This window comes from Bubalus bubalis, chromosome 14, assembly GCF_019923935.1.
Source record: "Bubalus bubalis isolate 160015118507 breed Murrah chromosome 14, NDDB_SH_1, whole genome shotgun sequence".
Taxonomy (NCBI): domain Eukaryota; kingdom Metazoa; phylum Chordata; class Mammalia; order Artiodactyla; family Bovidae; genus Bubalus; species Bubalus bubalis.
Window position 1 is genome coordinate 31,193,752 of NC_059170.1, and position 18,120 is coordinate 31,211,871.

The 18,120-nt window shown below is 45.6% G+C and overlaps 2 protein-coding genes and 5 non-coding genes across 9 annotated transcripts; 6 read left to right on the top strand and 1 right to left on the bottom strand.

Annotated features, from left to right (window-relative positions):
* Positions 1-2,303: 2,303 nt before the first annotated feature.
* On the top strand, positions 2,304-7,666 carry NOP56 (NOP56 ribonucleoprotein). The gene is made up of 12 exons (XM_025263939.3): positions 2,304-2,428; positions 2,583-2,672; positions 3,037-3,151; positions 3,759-3,920; positions 4,066-4,264; positions 4,604-4,791; positions 4,873-5,024; positions 5,211-5,311; positions 5,679-5,827; positions 6,048-6,169; positions 6,356-6,490; positions 7,205-7,666. The coding sequence occupies exons 1-12, from the start codon at positions 2,426-2,428 to the stop codon at positions 7,577-7,579; spliced, it is 1,791 nt and encodes a 596-aa protein (XP_025119724.3). The 5' UTR covers positions 2,304-2,425; the 3' UTR covers positions 7,580-7,666.
* Positions 3,536-3,607, top strand: LOC112578964. Its single transcript, XR_003103403.1, has one exon. It is a non-coding gene; the product is annotated as a small nucleolar RNA SNORD110 (small nucleolar RNA).
* Positions 4,352-4,487, top strand: LOC112578948. The gene has a single exon (XR_003103389.1). It is a non-coding gene; the product is annotated as a small nucleolar RNA SNORA51 (small nucleolar RNA).
* Positions 5,375-5,460, top strand: LOC112578961. Its single transcript, XR_003103400.1, has one exon. It is a non-coding gene; the product is annotated as a small nucleolar RNA SNORD86 (small nucleolar RNA).
* Positions 5,886-5,956, top strand: LOC112578938. Its single transcript, XR_003103379.1, has one exon. It is a non-coding gene; the product is annotated as a small nucleolar RNA SNORD56 (small nucleolar RNA).
* On the top strand, positions 6,215-6,286 carry LOC112578937. Its single transcript, XR_003103378.2, has one exon. It is a non-coding gene; the product is annotated as a small nucleolar RNA SNORD57 (small nucleolar RNA).
* IDH3B (isocitrate dehydrogenase (NAD(+)) 3 non-catalytic subunit beta) lies at positions 7,658-12,669 on the bottom strand. Of its 3 annotated transcripts, XR_003103117.3 has the most exons (13): positions 12,558-12,667; positions 12,358-12,438; positions 12,134-12,232; positions 11,920-12,040; positions 10,058-10,118; positions 9,848-9,980; positions 9,610-9,743; positions 9,415-9,517; positions 9,188-9,334; positions 8,853-8,947; positions 8,686-8,746; positions 7,890-8,087; positions 7,658-7,794 (listed from the first exon to the last, which is right to left on the bottom strand). XR_003103117.3 is itself a non-coding variant. In XM_006044875.4 (12 exons), exons 1-12 carry the CDS (start codon positions 12,591-12,593, stop codon positions 7,714-7,716), a joined length of 1,152 nt encoding a protein of 383 aa, XP_006044937.1. In that variant the 5' UTR covers positions 12,594-12,669; the 3' UTR covers positions 7,658-7,713. The 3 variants fall into 3 exon arrangements, 2 of the variants coding, with proteins under 2 accessions (XP_006044937.1, XP_006044936.1); XM_006044875.4 differs by lacking the exon at positions 7,890-8,087 and having other exon boundaries at positions 12,558-12,669; XM_006044874.4 differs by having other exon boundaries at positions 7,658-8,087.
* Positions 12,670-18,120: the final 5,451 nt, after the last annotated feature.

Genomic DNA, 18,120 nt, shown 5'->3' on the forward strand with positions numbered 1-18,120 from the left:
CCTATGTTCAGTAAAATGTTTGTTGAGGGATGAATGAATCCTCCATCTTCATTCTGAAAAAAAAAAAAGAAAGCAAGCTTAGGAAAGTTGGGTGATTAACTTAAGGTCATGTTGTAAGCAGCAGAGCTCAGATCTGAACCCAGGTTTGCTGACTCTGATTCATATTTACTGCTACTTAAAAAATTATCCCCAAATTCAGTGAATTTAACAAACAGTTCAAAGGCAAAGGAGATATCATCTTTGACATCACATGCTGCAGAGATGCCCATGGAGGTCAGGATTATGAAGCACAAGGGGAGATAATTTAGCAAAGAGAGGGAGATAAAGGAGTGTTCGGAGAAGGCAATGGCACCCTACTCCAATACTCTTGCCTGGAAAATCCCATGGACGGAGGAGCCTGGTTGGCTACAGTCCATGGGGTCGCTAAGAGTTAGACACAACTGAGCGACTTCACTTTCACTTTTCACTTTCATGCACTGGAGAAGGAAATGGCAACCCAATCCAGTATTCTTGCCTGGAGAATCCCAGGGACAGAGGAGCCTGTTGGGCTGCCGTCTATGGGGTCGCACAGAGTCGGACACGACTGAAGTGACTTAGCAGTAGCAGTTGAAGTGCACTTTTCTTCAGCTACCCCTCTAAGTTAGCAAACTGCTTTAACACAGTTCCTTTATAACCAGAGGACTCAAATCTATCTAAAGCCATGAGGTACACTTTCAACTCAGTGACTCTCAGGCTTTTAGTACATAATCCACAGAAATGTGCATATACATAACATATATATGGTGTATATATTTGTATATACATGTATATATGTATATTTACATATATGTATATATACATGTTTAAAACAAAAATTTTACAAATCAATACTCCTTACTCTATGTGATGGACTATTATTTCCTTATTTTTTCATCCTACTTTTTTAATGCTGGCCAAGAATGTCTAAATTAATTCTGTAAACCGATTAATGGATTCCAACATTTCCTCTGAAATTCCCTACTTTAGCAGACAAGCACCTGTAACCCCAGGAATATTTAGGATTAAGTATAGAAGTAATCAAGTAAATCAGTCATAGCAGTAATATTTTCCAGTACATTTTGGAAACTTCTATTTAATTTGGCATTTATAATGCGTTAACATTTTCATGTAACAGATTAATTTTGCAATTCCATTTTAAAACATGAGATGGAGTAACTAATCCAATTCCATTTTAAAAACATGAGATGGAGTCTGAACTCATGATTCTAAATGGATACAGGCAACAAAATGTAAGCACATTTGTAAGCAATATTAAGACTATGAGATTTTAAGATTTATGATTAAAATTTAATCTACTAAATTTAATCCAGATTTTAAGAGCTCAGTACTCGAATCTTGTCAAATAACTTAACTGCTTAAGAAAATACCTTGAATTTATAAATGCACGCTAGTTGTGGGAATTTAAGTTGTAAAAATCCCCTTAGGATGATTTATTTTTAAATTTACCAACATATATATACCATTTTGGGTTAACCAGGTTTTGGACTTGTAACTCAGACATTATTAAAGCAAAACTATCAATAATTTCAAAACAGTCTCCTGAGTGCCTTAAAGCTGCCCAGAGGACACGACAGCAGCTCCTGTTCACTTGAAACTAACGGGGTACTAAGAAGTTGGGAAGTGCACCAGGGCGAGTGACACGTGGCCCCGCTACAGAAAGGTTCTGCCGAAGCAGGGAACAATAAACCGAACCGAAAAAAGATGGGATCATCTTTCTTTCCTACTTCAGCGCCTGAAGCCCTTATTTTTAAAAATAAAATATAACTGAAAAGCACGAAGTCCGGCAATGGGAATCACGACTTCAAAGTCCGCGCCAGCGCGCCCCAGGCCCAGCTTCCGCCCCAGTGATGAGGGAAGCCCGCGCAGAACCCTGGCTCAGGAAAGGGTAGACCCCTATTGCTGGGTGGGGAAGCAGAGGGTCCTGGTATCCTGGGGAGGGGGCGGGCCTAGGTCCCGAGATGCCTAACGCTGCGGAGACTGGGCTCCGCAACAGTTTTTGCTCTTAAGTGTCGCCGCGAAAAGTGCTGGGGCCTCCAGCCCGGATCCCACCAAGCTCTGCTGCCTGTAATTTACAGGATGAAAACAAGAGTGAATGGACAGTTAGCCAGAAAAGCGCCTTTCCAAACCGTTTTGCAGCCTGCAGGGCCCGTTCCGGCCGGCGCGTACCAAGCAACCATGCCGCAGCAGAGATCGGAAAAGGAAGACTTGCCGGCGCTCGCGCCCCATTCCCGCCTGCGGGCCGTACCACCCGGGGCGACCCCTCCCGACAGAAGGTACCGTCCCCGGCCCCTGATTGGCCGACGAGGCGGGGGCGTGGCCTCCGGAGCCTGGTTCCGCGCGCCAGAGCGCGCTCGCCGCAGTGCGAGCCGGACCAGGAGCGAGCGCCATGGTGAGGAGTGGTTGTAGGTTGCGAGCCAGGTGGAGGCCGTGGTTTAGGCCTGGGTTTGGACTGGAGCGTGGGCCGGGACCAGGGCCTTCCCCGGGGACAGGGCTGGGCAAACGTGAAATAGGCGCTTACTCTGGCGTTCCGGCTCCCTTTTCAGGTGCTGCTGCACGTGCTTTTCGAGCACGCGGTCGGCTACGCGCTTCTGGCGCTGAAGGAGGTGGAGGAGATCAGCCTTCTGCTGCCGCAGGTGGGTGGACATGGTGGGCTAGCCGGCGGCTCCGCAGCCCCTCGGGCCGCGCGTGCCCCAGCATGCACCGCGCGCTCCCACGTGGCCGGCCGCGCGTTGGGAGGTGCGCTGGGCCCGACAGTTCCAAAGCAGGGGGTCCTTACCTGCATTCGTGATTAGAATTGCGTTAGAAGCATTAAAAAGTAAGCTTCCCAGACTCCACCCCGTACCGTTGAAGCGCAACCTGGATTTAGGACCCATGATCTGTCCATTTTTAGTGTTCGGTTGGTCCTAAAAGTGCGTTCAGGTCCAAGAGCTGCTGCTGCTTTACTGCGCCCTAGAGGCAAGAGGGAGGGAAGAAAATCACTCATCTTTCTCCCCCCAGGTGGAGGAGTGCGTGCTGAACCTGGGCAAATTCCACAACATCGTTCGTCTTGTGGCCTTTTGTCCCTTTTCCTCGTCCCAAGTTGCCTTGGAAAATGCCAACGCTGTGTCTGAAGGTGAGTGAGTTGGCCACTAAATATTGTAGGGAGATGAGCCGAGATGTAGTTCTTGCTACTGTTAACCCTTTAACAACCTAGGATGTAGGCTTTATTTCTTGTGGGCACTGTAGTAATAAATGATTTTTAAGTGAAATCAGGCTGGGGTTGAGGGGCTGGTATAATGGTAGATCCAATCAAATGTGGTTCTCTGCTAGTTTGTTCAGTTGATTGCAAAGGGCAATTTTGATGCCAAAAGCCTGGAGAAAGAGTTTTAGTCCCAGAAGGCAGATCTGGTACTAAATACATCCATTGTGCTCCAGGGTGTGTTTCAAGCTTTCAATAATATATTTTACATTTACGCTATCGGGCCTGAGTTCTGTTCACCTATGGTTGATGCTGGCTTTGCAGTGATGACTTGAGTCTGTCAATCCCCTGAGTGAGTTTAATCACTGATGTCTCCATGTCTCTGAGCAAAGCCTCTGAGTAAGAGGAGGTCTGTAGGCACAGGCCATCTTAGCATGCTCTGCAAGACCAATGTAAGATCAGTCTTACTGATCAGTAGTTGCTTTTTTACAATTTAAACATCCTTCAGCATGTTAGTGGGAGCTCTGTTCTTTGCCTTGAGGTGTTGTTCATGAGGACCTCCGCCTGCTCTTGGAGACTCACCTGCCACCCAAAAAGAAGAAAGTACTTCTGGGAGTTGGGGACCCCAAGATAGGTGCGGCTATACAAGAGGAGTTAGGGTACAACTGCCAGACTGGAGGTGTCATAGCCGAGATCCTTCGAGGTGAGACAGTTTTGAAATCCGGGGGTAGGGGTGGTTCTGGAAACACAGCAGGTTGCTTTTTAGAAGCCCTCCTGCTTGTCTGGTGCCTGTGTGTGCAGGAACTAGCTCAGAGCCTTTCCTTACTCACAGTCTCACCCTCTTCTAGGAGTTCGTCTGCACTTCCACAACCTGGTGAAAGGTCTGACCGATTTGTCTGCTTGTAAAGCCCAACTGGGGCTGGGACACAGCTATTCTCGTGCGAAAGTTAAGTTTAATGTGAACCGAGTGGACAATATGATTATCCAGTCTATTAGCCTCCTGGACCAGCTGGATAAGGATATCAATACCTTCTCCATGCGTGTCAGGTAAAGTGCAGGGGTGACCTGAGAAACAAGGTCTTGGGTCTGTGGGTTAGCTAATTTTGAATCCTGAAATCAGGACTGGTAGAGCTGGGCCTCCTGATGCTTACCACAGGCTGTGTTCTTACACTGACTGTATAGAAAGAGGAGGCAGAGTAAACCCACCCCATATACACCTCAGCCCAGGCAGGCCCTTTACCTGGTCTGCATTGTGAATGGGGAGACATGGAGGTTTTTGGATCTGATTTGTTCCCATTTCCTCCAGGCATAAGTAGATATGGAGAAGGCTGAGTGTAGCTTTGAGGCATGGCAGCTGGGCCAGGGAGTGATTGTGGTTCTTTGCAGGGAGTGGTATGGGTATCACTTTCCTGAGCTGGTAAAGATCATCAATGACAATGCTACGTACTGCCGCCTTGCTCAGTTCATTGGAAACCGGAAGGAGCTTAATGAAGAAAAGTTGGAGAAGCTGGAGGAGCTGACAATGGATGCAGCCAAGGCTAAGGCTATTCTGGATGCCTCACGGTCTTCCATGGGTCAGTACAGAGCCTAGCAGTGAAAATAAGGTATGGGGCTCTAAATATTGGGCTTCTGCATTCACACTTGACATTCTTTAGGCATGGACATATCAGCCATTGACTTGATAAACATCGAGAGCTTCTCCAGTCGTGTGGTGTCTTTGTCAGAGTACCGCCAAAGTCTACACACTTACTTGCGATCCAAGATGAGCCAAGTAGCCCCCAGCCTGTCTGCCCTGATTGGGGAAGCGGTACGTCATGGGAAACCAAAAGATGGGGGATTATGGGATTACCATGTATATTCGTCATATTGTTGCTGTATTTCGTGACCTATCATATCTTCCCCAGTTGAACTTGATGGGGAGGAGGTTGAAGCAAGTTATACAATTGTTACGTTGGCAATTCCAGCTTCATTGACTCCTTGACTCTTTCTCTAGGTAGGTGCACGTCTCATTGCTCACGCTGGCAGTCTCACCAATCTGGCCAAGTATCCAGCATCCACAGTGCAGATCCTTGGGGCTGAAAAGGCCCTGTTCAGGTACCAGTGAGGGCACCTGCTCACACTCAGGTGCCACTTCTGGTGCCCACTTGCTTGTTTGGGGATCACAGTGATGGTTGACCAGGGCTCCCTGACCTATACAGGCCTCTGCTATGGGGGTGATGGCCAGTCCTGGTGTCTGAGTGATTCCCTGGGCCCAGCAAAGGGACCAAGTTTCCAGGTCAGCGACATTGGATGCCTTCCCTCTGCCTCTGGGAGCGGTGGGTTGGCATGAGATGGGGTAGAAACACAACCTGGCCTGAGGCTCACTCTGGAAACTGCGGGGAAAGGGAAGGGAGGCACTGCTTTAGCTAACACCGTTGAAGTTTCTGATCTTAAAAGTCTCCGCTGAATATTCTTCTCCCAGAGCCTTGAAGACAAGGGGTAACACCCCAAAATACGGACTCATTTTCCACTCTACCTTCATTGGCCGAGCAGCTGCCAAGAACAAAGGTCGCATCTCCCGATACCTGGCAAACAAATGCAGTATTGCCTCACGAATCGATTGCTTCTCTGGTATGGGTGGGGGAGTGGGCAGTTGGGAGGGTGGGGAGGCTGACTACCCTAGCAGCTTCTACAATGATGGCAGTATTTTTCGTCAACAGCAGTTCACCTAGTGAGTGTTGATACTTTGGGTCTGAGTAAAGCTGAGGGTAGATGGAATACTGGAGGTTGAACTAGTAGTTTGTCCTTCTGGGGGCTGATGTGCTTTATTTACTTATATAAACACATCCAGAGGTGCCCACCAGTGTTTTTGGGGAGAAGCTTCGAGAACAAGTTGAGGAGCGGCTGTCCTTCTATGAGACTGGAGAGATTCCCCGAAAAAATCTGGATGTCATGAAGGAGGCAATGGTTCAGGTCAGTCTGGGTCAGGTCAGGTGGGGTAGAATAAGAGCTGGCTGTTGGAGGTGATGAACTGTCTTACCCTGACCATGTAGTGTGGAGGCAAAAAAACTGATTTAATGAGCCTGATCCAATAAAACCATGAGAGGGACCTAGGGAACCAGAAGTCTTCAAGCCTTTTCAGCATCTTTCTTTGGCCAGGCAGAGGAAGCGGCTGCTGAGATTACTAGGAAGCTCGAGAAACAGGAGAAGAAACGCTTGAAGAAGGAAAAGAAAAGGCTGGCTGCGATTGCCCTGGCTTCTTCAGAAAATAGCAGTGCCCCGGAGGAGTGTGAGGTCAGTAGTAAACTGTCAGCCCTCGGCCCTAGGTAAAGATCTCAGGTTGTAGGACAGAAAACAGCAGAACAGAAAATACAGCATCTCAAGTCAGGGTCTAGAGTACATGCTTATGGATTGAAATAAAGCCTTGAAGTCTTGAAATCTACCTCTTGATTCTATAGGAAGGAGATAGGTGCTAAGACAACTCATTCAAGAGCCCAGAGAGCTGGTTTGTAGCAACACCTGTTCATTCCCTGGGCAAGTGTGTTCTGCTTCTGCTGCCTTCCAGAAGTTCTTAACCAGGGGTAGTGCAAACTGCTCTGCTTATTCTCAGATGTATCTAGAGATGCTAGCAGCTCATACTGGGAATGGGGAACAGGGAGGGCTCCAATGTGCTGCTAGATTGTCAGCAGTGCCCGTGTTTCAGGGTCCCCTCTGGAACTTGGCATCATGATTCTTATTTGTGACCAGCATGGTGAGGTTCTTCTGTAAATTACCTAAGGATATTTGTGTGTTCTACTTTTTAAGTGATGGAGGGGGCGGGGGGGTGGGTGGGTTACTTTTGATTTGACATGATTTCCAAAGCTAGAACCATTCCATTAAAAATCATCCCAGAAACAGTGAGCAGTTTTAATGCCATTTTCACTAGTCTTTCTTCCCTGAGTACTTAACAGCTAGAATTCTAATAAAACAGATGACCCTTCATGCCCATTTTTCCCTTTCTGCCATCAGGAGACAAGTGAAAGACCCAAAAAGAAGAAAAAGCAAAAGCCCCAGGAGGTTCTTCAGGAGAATGGAATGGAAGACCCTTCTGTCTCTTTTTCCAAACCCAAGAAAAAGAAATCTTTTTCCAAGGAAGAGCTAGTTAGTAGTGATCTTGAAGAAACAGCTGGTACTGGAAGTCTTCCCAAGAGGAAGAAATCTTTTCCCAAAGAAGAACCAGTTACTGACCCTGATGAGTCAGAAAATAAGAGGGTCCCCAAGAAAAAGCGGAAATTGTCTTCCAAGGAGGAGCCACTCAGCAGTGGACCTGAAGAGGCTGCTGCCAGCAAGAGCAGCGGCTCCAAGAAAAAGAAAAAGCTCCGAAAGCTATCCCAGGAAAGTTAGAATGGACCCTAGTGGGGCATAACTTAACACAGGTATTCCCCATCCCATACCCTAGAGCCCAATAAAAATAAAAACAAATTCACAAGAGTCATACCATGTTTTATTGGACATCTTAACATGGGTGTGGGTGGGACCTATGGGTTGGACAGGGCACCAATGACAGCCTCAGTGAAGTCTTGGCAGGTGGCATAACCACCCATGTCAGAAGTTCGAACCTGTAGGGGAGAATTGTTATCATCTCTGTGGCCTGGGCCCCATCCCTAACCCCCCACCACCTAACTGTTCCCTAAGGAAGCCAGCTCCCGACAACCTAGGCTCTGCCCAGAAGGTAATTATGGTCTAGAGGTATAGGGCTCTTCTCTGGTCCACAGTACTGAAGGGAGGTGTGTGGTCCTTGTGAGGTTGGAGGGAATAAAGGGCTCTAGCCCCCATAGGGGTGCAGGTGGCCGATGACAGACTTGATGAAGTCGGTTGTGGTGCTGTAGCCGCCCATGTCTCGAGTCCGTACCTACAGCCACCACCGGCAATAACCGTGGTGAAGAAGAGAAGAGAGCCCATGAAGGTGAGGGGCAGGGCAATGTGATGGAAATGGAATCCAAAGAGGGTGACAAGGCCAGGAAAAGAAGATGCAATGCAGCAGAGATGCAAGGAGGCAGCCAGGTTTGGAAAAGCACAAACCTGTGCGCTCCTGTCTGCTGAGGGCCAGAGCCACGATTCATGCTCTGCTGCAGCCTCAGCAGGTTAAGCTCAGCATGAGTAAGATGGGAAATGCAAGTCAGACAGAAGGAAGATACCTAACTGCAGGGGTGGCAGATAAGGATAGGCTTCCAGGTGTGGAGAAAGTGGTGCCTCATCCTATCAGCTATCTCCCTCTGCTCCTCCATCTCCCCCACGCTAGATAGGAAGCTACAAGTTCTGCCAGTGGATGAAAGAGGAAATAGCAGATGGGAAACTAGGAGACAAAGATGATCAAGAGAATGAGACAGCCCTGACAGGATTGGGGGAAGAGCAGAAGCTCTGGGGACCTGGAGGGAAAGGAGGCCCCAACTCAGGTTCCCAGAAATTAGTGCCCAAGACCCTAAACCTCACAGCCTTTCTAAACTTACCTTGCCAACTTTAATCACCTTCTTCACTGCCTCTGCAATCATGTTGGAGTGATGCTCGAGACTGCCAATGTGGACAGAAACTAAATTACCCCCACGTCATCTTCCTGATTTCCCCACCCATGCTTCCCAAACCACCCAGCCACCATCCTAGCCTGGCAGTGACCTACTTGAGATGCCGCAGCATGTTGGAAGCTGACAGCAGCATGGCTGTGGGGTTGGCTATATTCCTGCCCACTGCCTGGGCAAATGGATGCCGGGCACCCTGTGGACAGATGAGCAGGCCAGAGTCACTAGCAGCAGACATTCTGCAGAATCTGAGGTCAGGGAAGGGTATTACATGAGAGGTCAGGCCAGGAACACTGAGAAGATGCAAGGGCTGGGGGGACAAGAGCAGGCCAGGGTCATAAGCAGGCCAGGGGGATGCACTGGAGGAGAGCTATCAGGGATATGAGGTCAGATGAAGGGCACACACAAGAGGGCTGAGGGAGAAGACCTCACTCACCGTCTCAAACACTGCGTACTCTGCACTGTAGCTCTCACCAGGGACCACACCAGCTCCCCCAACCAGGCCGGCAGCCAGATTGTCAATAATGTTCCCATAGAGATTGGGCATCACCAGCACGTCAAACTGGTAAGGATTCTGCACCAGCTGAGGGCATGAAGAAGAGACATAAATCCAACTCCTTGCCTTGCTTCTCACTGAGAACAGAGACACTGGGAGGGCCTTACCTGCATGCAGCAGTTGTCTATGATCATTTTCTCAAACTTGATCTTGGGATACAGTTCAGCAACTTCCTCACAGCACTGCAGGAACAACCCATCCCCCAGTTTCCTGTTCATGGGCCAAAGGGAACAGATTCAGCTGGGACAGTGCTGGGGGCTACCTTCCCAGGACCCTACCCCATGCAAAGTTATGTCCCTCACATGATATTGGCCTTGTGGACAGCCGTGACCTTGCCCCGCCCCTTCTTAGTGGCATAGTCAAAGGCGAACTTTGCAATCCGCTGTGATTTGGTTCGAGTGACAATCTTCAAGCACTCAATCACACCCCTCGCACTCTGCATAAGAGAGAAGCAGCTGGGTGACACTGGAAAGAAGGGAAGAAGGAGCTATGCCTCTCTCCCCTCTTCACCCCTGCTGCCCACAGTTTCTAGGATCTCACCTCGTGTTCCAGAGAACTGTACTCCCCTTCTGTCTGCTCTCGAATAATCACCAAATCTAGATTGTTGTGTCGAGTCTTGTACCCAGGAAGTGACTTCACATGGACTACATTGGCAAACAAGTCCAACTTCCGCCTAGGGATAGGGCAGAGCCATAAACACTGTGCCTGGTGCCCCAGTACCCCCCTCACCAATAGCCTCCTATCACCTACCTCAGCCGCATATCATAGGAGGCTAGCTCGCCTTTATACTCCATTGGGGTGTGGATCTTTCCTGCATAAACAAAGTAGAGGTTGTGGGGGGAGAATCAAGCACAGGCCAAGTTCAAGGAAACCCGGAGTGGTGTCCCCTCAGTGACATAATGCAACCCACACTCCCACTTCACACTCCCAAATAAGTGACCCTTAAATGCCTTTGGAGGCAAGGGGCAAAGGAGAATCATGTAGTTAAAACCAGAAACATTGTGTCCACTGTTTCATTTCTAGTCACCAGATGTATGTTCAAACTTCAAAATGACCTAAGAGGAGAACAGAAAAAAATTTTCTCATGTTCTCAAAGGGCCTGGATTAAATAGGTTGAGAAACAACTTAGATCTGTGACCTTTCTTGATGCTTCTGTGTCTACATATGTGACATCTTTTCAACCAACATATATCATGTGTCAGGCACTAGGAATACCAACCAAAAAACAACAGAAACTCCTGTCTTCAAGGGGCAAACAATGCACTGGGGGAAGAAAGTCATAGGAAGGACATGATAAATACTGTGGGAGAGGTATTACCAACGTGCACAGGAGCACAGAGAAGAAAGGGATGCCCAGAGGGATCTGGCGGTACCAGGAAGTATCATAGAACATCTGGCACTTCAGCCAGACCTTAGTCTGAGTGAGTGTACCAGGTAAAATAGTGATCCCCAAAATGATATGTCCATGTTTTAACTCCCAGAACCTGTAAATGTGACTTTATTTGTTAAGACAGTGTCTGCAGAGATAATAAGTAAAGGATCTTGAGATGGATTCACACTGGATCCTTGTAGGTTCTAAACCCAGTAACAAGTCCTTTACAAGAAAAGAAGGAGAAACAGATACACAGACACAGAGTGGAGAAAACCATATCAAGACAGAGGCAGAGACTGAAGTGACACGTCTGCAAGTCAAGAAACACTGAGGAATGTCAGTAGCTACCAGGAGCCACCAGAGAAGCTGGAAGAGGCTAGGGAAGATTCTTCTCAAGTCTTTAGGCAAAGCTCTGCCAACACCTTAATTTTGGGATTCTGGCCTCCAGAACTGGGAAAGAATAAAATTTCTATTATTTTAAGCCACCAAGTTTATAGTAATGTGTGGCAGCATTCAGAAACTAATACAATGAGTAAGGAAGATTCTGACAGGAGGAACCAAAAGGAGCCAAAAGGAGAAGAATACTGTGGGCAGATGGAACAGCAAAAGTCAAGACAATACACATTATTTGGAAACTAACACAGTCTGGAGTGACCAAAGAACAGAACACATGTTGCATAAACAAAGGCAGAAAAGCTGAGGCAGAAAAACTCATAACGAACTTACTTTCCTACCCTACAGCTGGGACTGGCAAAGTCATGGTGATCCTTCCAAGAGAAGAGCTGTAGAGGATGGACTGTAGGGGCAGAACTGAAAGCTAAAAAGTCTAATGAGGCAGTTACTGTAGGAAAGCAGAAGGAAAGACAGAAAAGAGGCAGCTAGAAATGGCATTTCTGAGACACAATTAACAAGACTTGATGACCACTTCCCTAGAGAGGGAAATGGCAACCCACTACAATATTCTTGCCTGGAAAATTCCATGGACAGAAGAGCCTGGCGAGCTACAGTCCAAGCAAAGAGTCTGACAGGACTGAGCACGATGACCCACGACGTAGCCCCATGACAGACTACAAATTCATAAAGCCTTCCTGCATAGAGCATGAGGCACATGATCCCTCAGCTCCTGGGTTTCCAACTGGGTTCCCACTGATGGTCACCAATCAGTGGTGAGAACTCAGAAGAGTTAATGTATTAGTGTGTGCTGAGGGAAGCTTAATGTGCATTTATTCGACACACATACCAATGATGGCCACTTTGTTCTCCTTCATGGAACTCAGCACCTGCTCCAGCTTCTCCTCAGATGCCATATTCTGCACCTCGCTCAGGTGATGCTCCTGGAACTCCACTGGGACAGAGGCAGCCTTCAAGAACAGGTGCCAAACATCGCAGCATCAGAATCGAGTAAGTCCTTTGCAACTCAAGCAATCGTCCCTGTCACGCCCCAGGCCACTCACCTTGAACACCTCCTTGACAGCGTGCATCAGCTCAGGCCCCACGCCGTCTCCTGGCAGCATAGTCACGGGAAAGGCGCCCTCCACCCTCACGTCCTCGCCCTGCGAGCAGGGGCAGTAGAGCTAGAGCTGGGGCGAGGAAAGGGGTTCTGGGGCGGGGTGGAGGGCATGACCAGGAAAGGAGATGTCAGAGGCCTGGGCGAGACTGGAGCCGGGCCTGCGCTTACCTGGGTCCGCGAGGAGGCTTGCGCCACGGTTGAGGTACACAGGCTCCTCCATGCTCCGGGATTCGGAGCGGCGACCAGTGCCTGCAACAGACACAAAAGCCTTTTAAGTCGGATCTGGGCGCCTCAGGCCCCGAATACTTCTGTGAGCCCGGTACAAACCCGCCGCCCTCCCGCCTGCCGTTGCGTGTCCCGGGCCTCACTCGGGTCAGCCAGCGGACACGGCTGAGGGTAGCCATGTCATTCGCAGGAAGTCGCGGAGAAGTGACGCCGGAAGCTGGAGCGGCCCAGGGCCCCTATTTCCGGCCCGGCAGGGATGTTGGGCGGTACCCTTATTTCCTCCAACCAAAACAGCTAACCTGATGGTTTTCCTCCGCTGGCATTCTCTTGGGCTCACCTCTTCCGGTACCCACTGATGCGGCAGAGAGCTGCTTTGTCTATTGCTTTACTTTCATTCACCGTATTTATGTTGAAACTTGAAAATAACATTAAAGGCGAATATGAGGTTTCATTTCTATCAAACGGTGACCTAAATTTAATAGCAAGTTGAAAGCAATACTGGAGAATATGTCTTAATGTTTTTGTGACCTCGTATTTGTTATTCTTTTCATCCATTCTCACTGAACAATCGTATGTCCGACACTAAAGACGTTAATGAACACCACACAATGCATAGGAGATGGTGTGTGTGCGCCTGGCTTCTTCAGTCTCGGAGCCTGTGCGGTTATTAATCTGTATTAATCAAGTTTCCTCGTTGTTTTTTCCTAGGTGATCTTGTTCTTTGCTCTGACCTTTGTTTTCGAATAGTGTAGCCCAGTCTTGAACTCCCCTGAGCAGGATAGTAATTAGAGACAAATTATCTCAACCTAGTAAGTGTGACCCTAAAAGGAAAGTTCAGGCCGATTTTCCAAATTTCAGTCACATGCCTAAAGCACAAGACACAAGTGGACGTGGAGCACTTGTTAAAAATGCAGACTTATGTCACTCCAGACTTGCTGAATCCAAATTTCAGGACTGGGTCCCCAGAAAGCATATTTAACAGGCTCCTTCAGATGATACACACAAATTTAAAACCACTAACTAGGTTGTCTGTGATTTATGTACCTAATCCTTCCAAAAGCGTGCAAGGCATCCTCCCAGCCCAAGGGAAAGAATGCAGTGGTTCTAATCTTGGGGACCAAGAACAGGCTTTGTGTCTCTTCTCTGCATTCCTTTAGGCAGGGCATTCTCTACTGTTGAGAGGTGAAAAGATTTAAATTAGAAAATAAATGTGTAAGAAACTTGAACACATGAAAAGTTCTGTGTCAATAAAAGGCTGTTAATAATATAGCTAATTGATATTATAATTGATAATATAATTATCAATATTAATATTAATGGGACAAACTCCTCCATCTCCAGAATCAAAACCAGAGAACAGCACCATCTTGCCTTCATAGACTCCCTAGTCCCAAGTTACACACTGCTCTTGCCATTCACCACCATTTTTTTTCTTCCAAATATTGCTCTTTCTAGTAAAGAAAAAGTGGGAGATTTACAATTTCTCAAAGCTATGTTTTCCGTTACTTTAGGAAATTGAGGGCAGGAAAGGATATGTGCCATCTTAGTCGAATCTCTGATAATCTAATTTTCATCCCAGAAAATATTAATTTCCTTGAGGGCAACTACAACATTATTTCCATACCTAAATTCTGCACAAATCTGAGTCCAGTCTGACAAACAACATCTGCTCAGGATACCAAGCTGTGTGGCTGTCAAAAGAATGAAAGGAATTGATGAATGGTACCAAACGACTCAGGCCAAGGAAATGTGATCATCACTGTTTCAGGTCATTGTATTCTGGTGAGTTTGGTGAGCTCTCCTGGACTCTGAGTTCTTATTAAGGCATCTCTTACTGATATTACCTGAGAATAGGGAAGTTCAGTCTGGACCCTTGAATAGTTCCCTAACCAGACTCTTGGACAAGTGAGAGAAGTTAAACCATCTTGTTCCTTCGAGTTGTTATGAAGCATATATTAGTGTTCAGTGTGAGGCTGGATGATTTGAATGTCACTTTCCTAGGCCTATAAATACTCCAGTTCAGGGGTCCTAACCAGAGCTCCAGGTATCCATCAGTAGAAATCAGTACCGTGAACCTGGATGAGGAAAATAAAAAAATCCCTTCTTTATTCTCAATGACCTTTAACTGAAACTTAGTGTTTCCTATCATTACGAATGTAAAGTGAGGGACTGCCCTGGTGGTCCAGTGGTTAAGACTCTGCCTTGCAATTCAGGGGACATGGATTTGATCACTGGTTGGAAAACTAAGATCTCACATGCGCAGAGGAACTAAGCCCACCACCATAACTACTGAACCTGCACTCTCCAGAGTCCAAGCACCACAACTAGAGAAAGATCCTGCATGCCACAACTAAGACCTGGCTCAGCCAAATAAATAAATGTATTTTTAAATGAATGTAGAGTGATAGTGTAGTGCTATTTGTAGTACCCTTGATATTATCACTAATAGGAATTATAATTCATGCTGCATTTCATTTTTCACAGATATCTTGAAATATTATTTACTCTGATCGCTACTTTAATATTATTTGACCTAATGTGAGATTGAGGTTATTGATATTTCTCCTGGCAATCTTGATTCCAGCTTGTGTTTCTTCCAGTCCAGCGTTTCTCATGATGTACTCTGCATAGAAGTTAAATAAGCAGGGTGACAATATACAGCCTTGACGTACTCCTTTTCCTATTTGGAACCAGTCTGTTGTTCCATGTCCAGTTCTAACTGTTGCTTCCTGACCTGCATATAGGTTTCTCAAGAGGCAGGTCAGGTGGCCTGATATTCCCATCTCTTTCAGAATTTTCCACAGTTTATTGTGATCCACACAGTCAAAGGCTTTGGCATAGTTAATAAGGCAGAAATAGATGTTTTTCTGGAACTCTCTTGCTTTTTCGATGATTCAGCAGATGTTGGCAATTTGATCTCTAGTTCCTCGGCCTTTTCTAAAACCAGCTTGACCATCTGAAGTTCACGGTTCACGTATTGCTGAAGCCTGTCTTGGAGAACGTTGAACATTACTAGCGTGTGAGATGAGTGCAATTGTTTATTTTTGTTTATTTGTTTATGTTTATATGTTTAATTGTTTATGTTTGTTTATTGTTTATTTTTGTTTTTATTTCCATTAATCTAGGAGGTGGGTCAGAGAGAATCTTGCTGTGATTTATGTCAAAGAGTATACTATCTATGTTTTCTTCTAAGACCTTCAGAGTTTCTGGACTTACATTTAAATCTTTAATCCATTTTATTTTTGTGTATGGTGTTAGGAAGTGTTCTAATTTAATTCTTTTCCATGCAGCTGTGCAGTTTTCCCAGCACCACTTGTTGAAGAGGCTGTCGTTTCTCCATTGTATATTCTTGCCTCCTTTGTGAAAAATAAGGTGTCCATGTGTGTGGGTTTATCTTTGGGCTTTCTTGTTCTATTGATTATTTCTGTTTTTGTGCCAGTACTACATTGTCTTAATGACTGTAGCTTTGTAGAATAGTCTGAAGTCAGGGAGGTTGATTCCTCCCTCCATCTTTCTTTCTCAAATTGGTAATTTAATAAAAATTGCATTGAATCTGTAGATTGCATTTGGTAATATAATCATTTTGACAATATTGATTCTTTCAATCCAAGAGCATGGTATACCTCACCATCTATTTCTGTCATCTTTATTTCATCAGTGTCTTACAGTTTTCTGCATACAGGTCTTTTGTCTCTGTAGGTAGGTTTATTCTGAGGTATTTTGTTCTTTTGTTGCAATGGTGAATGGGATTGTTTCTTTAATTTCTCTTTCTGATTTTTTATTGTTAGTGTATCCAAATGCAAGTGATTTCTGTGTATTGATTTTATATTCTGTTACATTACTAAATTCATTGATTAGCTCCAGTAGTTTTTTGGTAGCATTTTTGGTGGGATTTTTGGTGGTTTTGGCATTTTGGTGAGCATTTTGATGGATTTTCTATGTATAGTATCATGTCATCTCCAAACAGTGAGAGTTTTACTTCTTCTTTTCCAATCTGGATTTCTTTTATTTCTTTTCTTCTCTGATTTCTGTGACTAGGACTTCCAAAACTATGTTTAAATAGTAGTGACTTCCAAAACTATATGTTTAAATAGTATGTTTAAGTAGTGGTATCTGGTTGCAAATAGGAAAAGGAGTACGTCAATGCTGTATATTGTCACCCTGCTTATTTCTCTTCTATGCAGAGTACATCATGAGAAACGCTGGGCTGGAGGAAGCACAAGCTGGAATCAAGATTGTCGGGAGAAATATCAATAACCTCAGATACGCAGATGACACCACCCTTATGGCAGAAAGTGAAGAAGAACTAAAAAGCCTCTTGATGAAAGTGAAAGAGGAGAGTGAAAAAGTTAGCTTAAAGCTCAACATTCAGAAAACGAAGATCATGGCATCTGGTCCCATCACTTCATGGGAAATAGATGGGGAAACAGTGGAAACAGTGTCAGACTTTATTTTGGGGGGGCTCCAAAATCACTGCAGATGGTGACTGCAGCCATGAAATTAAAAGACGCTTACTTCTTGGAAGAAAAGTTATGACCAACCTAGATAGCATATTGAAAAGCAGAGACATTACTTTGCCAACAAATGTCCGTCTAGTCAAGGCTATGGTTTTTCCAGTGGTCATGTATGGATGTGAGAGTTGGACTATAAAGAAACCTGAGTGCTGAAGAATTGATGCTTTTGAACTGTGGTGTTGGAGAAGACTCTTGAGAGTCCCTTGAACTGCAAGGAGGTCCAACCAGCCCATTCTAAAGGAGATCAGTCCTGGGTGTTCATTGAAAGGACTGATGCTAAAGCTAAAACTCCAGTACTTTGGCCACCTCATGCGAAGAGTTGACTCATTGGAAAAGACCCTGATCCTGGGAGGGATTGGGGGCAAGAGGAGAAGGGGACGACAGAGGATGAGATGGCTGGATGGCATTACCGACTCGATGGACATGAGTTTGAATAGACTCCAGGAGTTGGTGATGGACATGGAGGCCTGGCATGCTGCGATTCATGGGGTCGCAAAGAGTTGGACACGACTGAGTGACTAAACTGAACTGAACTGAACTGAGAGCACTTGTCTTGTTTCTGATCTTGGGAGAATATGCTTTCAGTTTTTCACTGTTGAGAACAATGTTTTCTGTGGGTTTGTCATATGTGCCCTTATTATGTTGAGGTATGTTCTTCTATGCCAATTTTCTGGAGAGTTTTTTTTATAATAAATGAGTGATTAGTTTTGTCAAAAGCTTTCTCTGTGTAGATTTTTATCACAGTTTCAATTTCAGTGTTTGTGATTGGTCTGTTCATATTTTCTAATTCTTCCTGGTTCAGTCTTAGAAGGTTGTACATTGCTAAGAACTTGTCCATTTCTTCCAGGCTGTTCATTTTATTGGCATATAGTCGCACATAGTAATCTCTTATGATCCTTTTTATTTCTGCATTGTCTGTCATAACTTCTTTTTCACTTCTGATTTTATTAATTTGAATCTTCTCCCCTTTTTTCTTGATGAGTCTGTCTAATTAATGGCTTGTTAATTTTGTTTATCTTCTCAAAGAACCAGCTTTTAGTTTTATTGATCTTTGTTATGTTTTCCTTCATTTCTCTCCCATTTATTTCTGCTCTGATATTTATATTTATTTTTTTATTTTTTTCTAGTTGCTTTAAATGTAAGGTTAGGTTGGTTATTTGATGTTTTTCTCATTTTTTGTGGTAGACCTGTA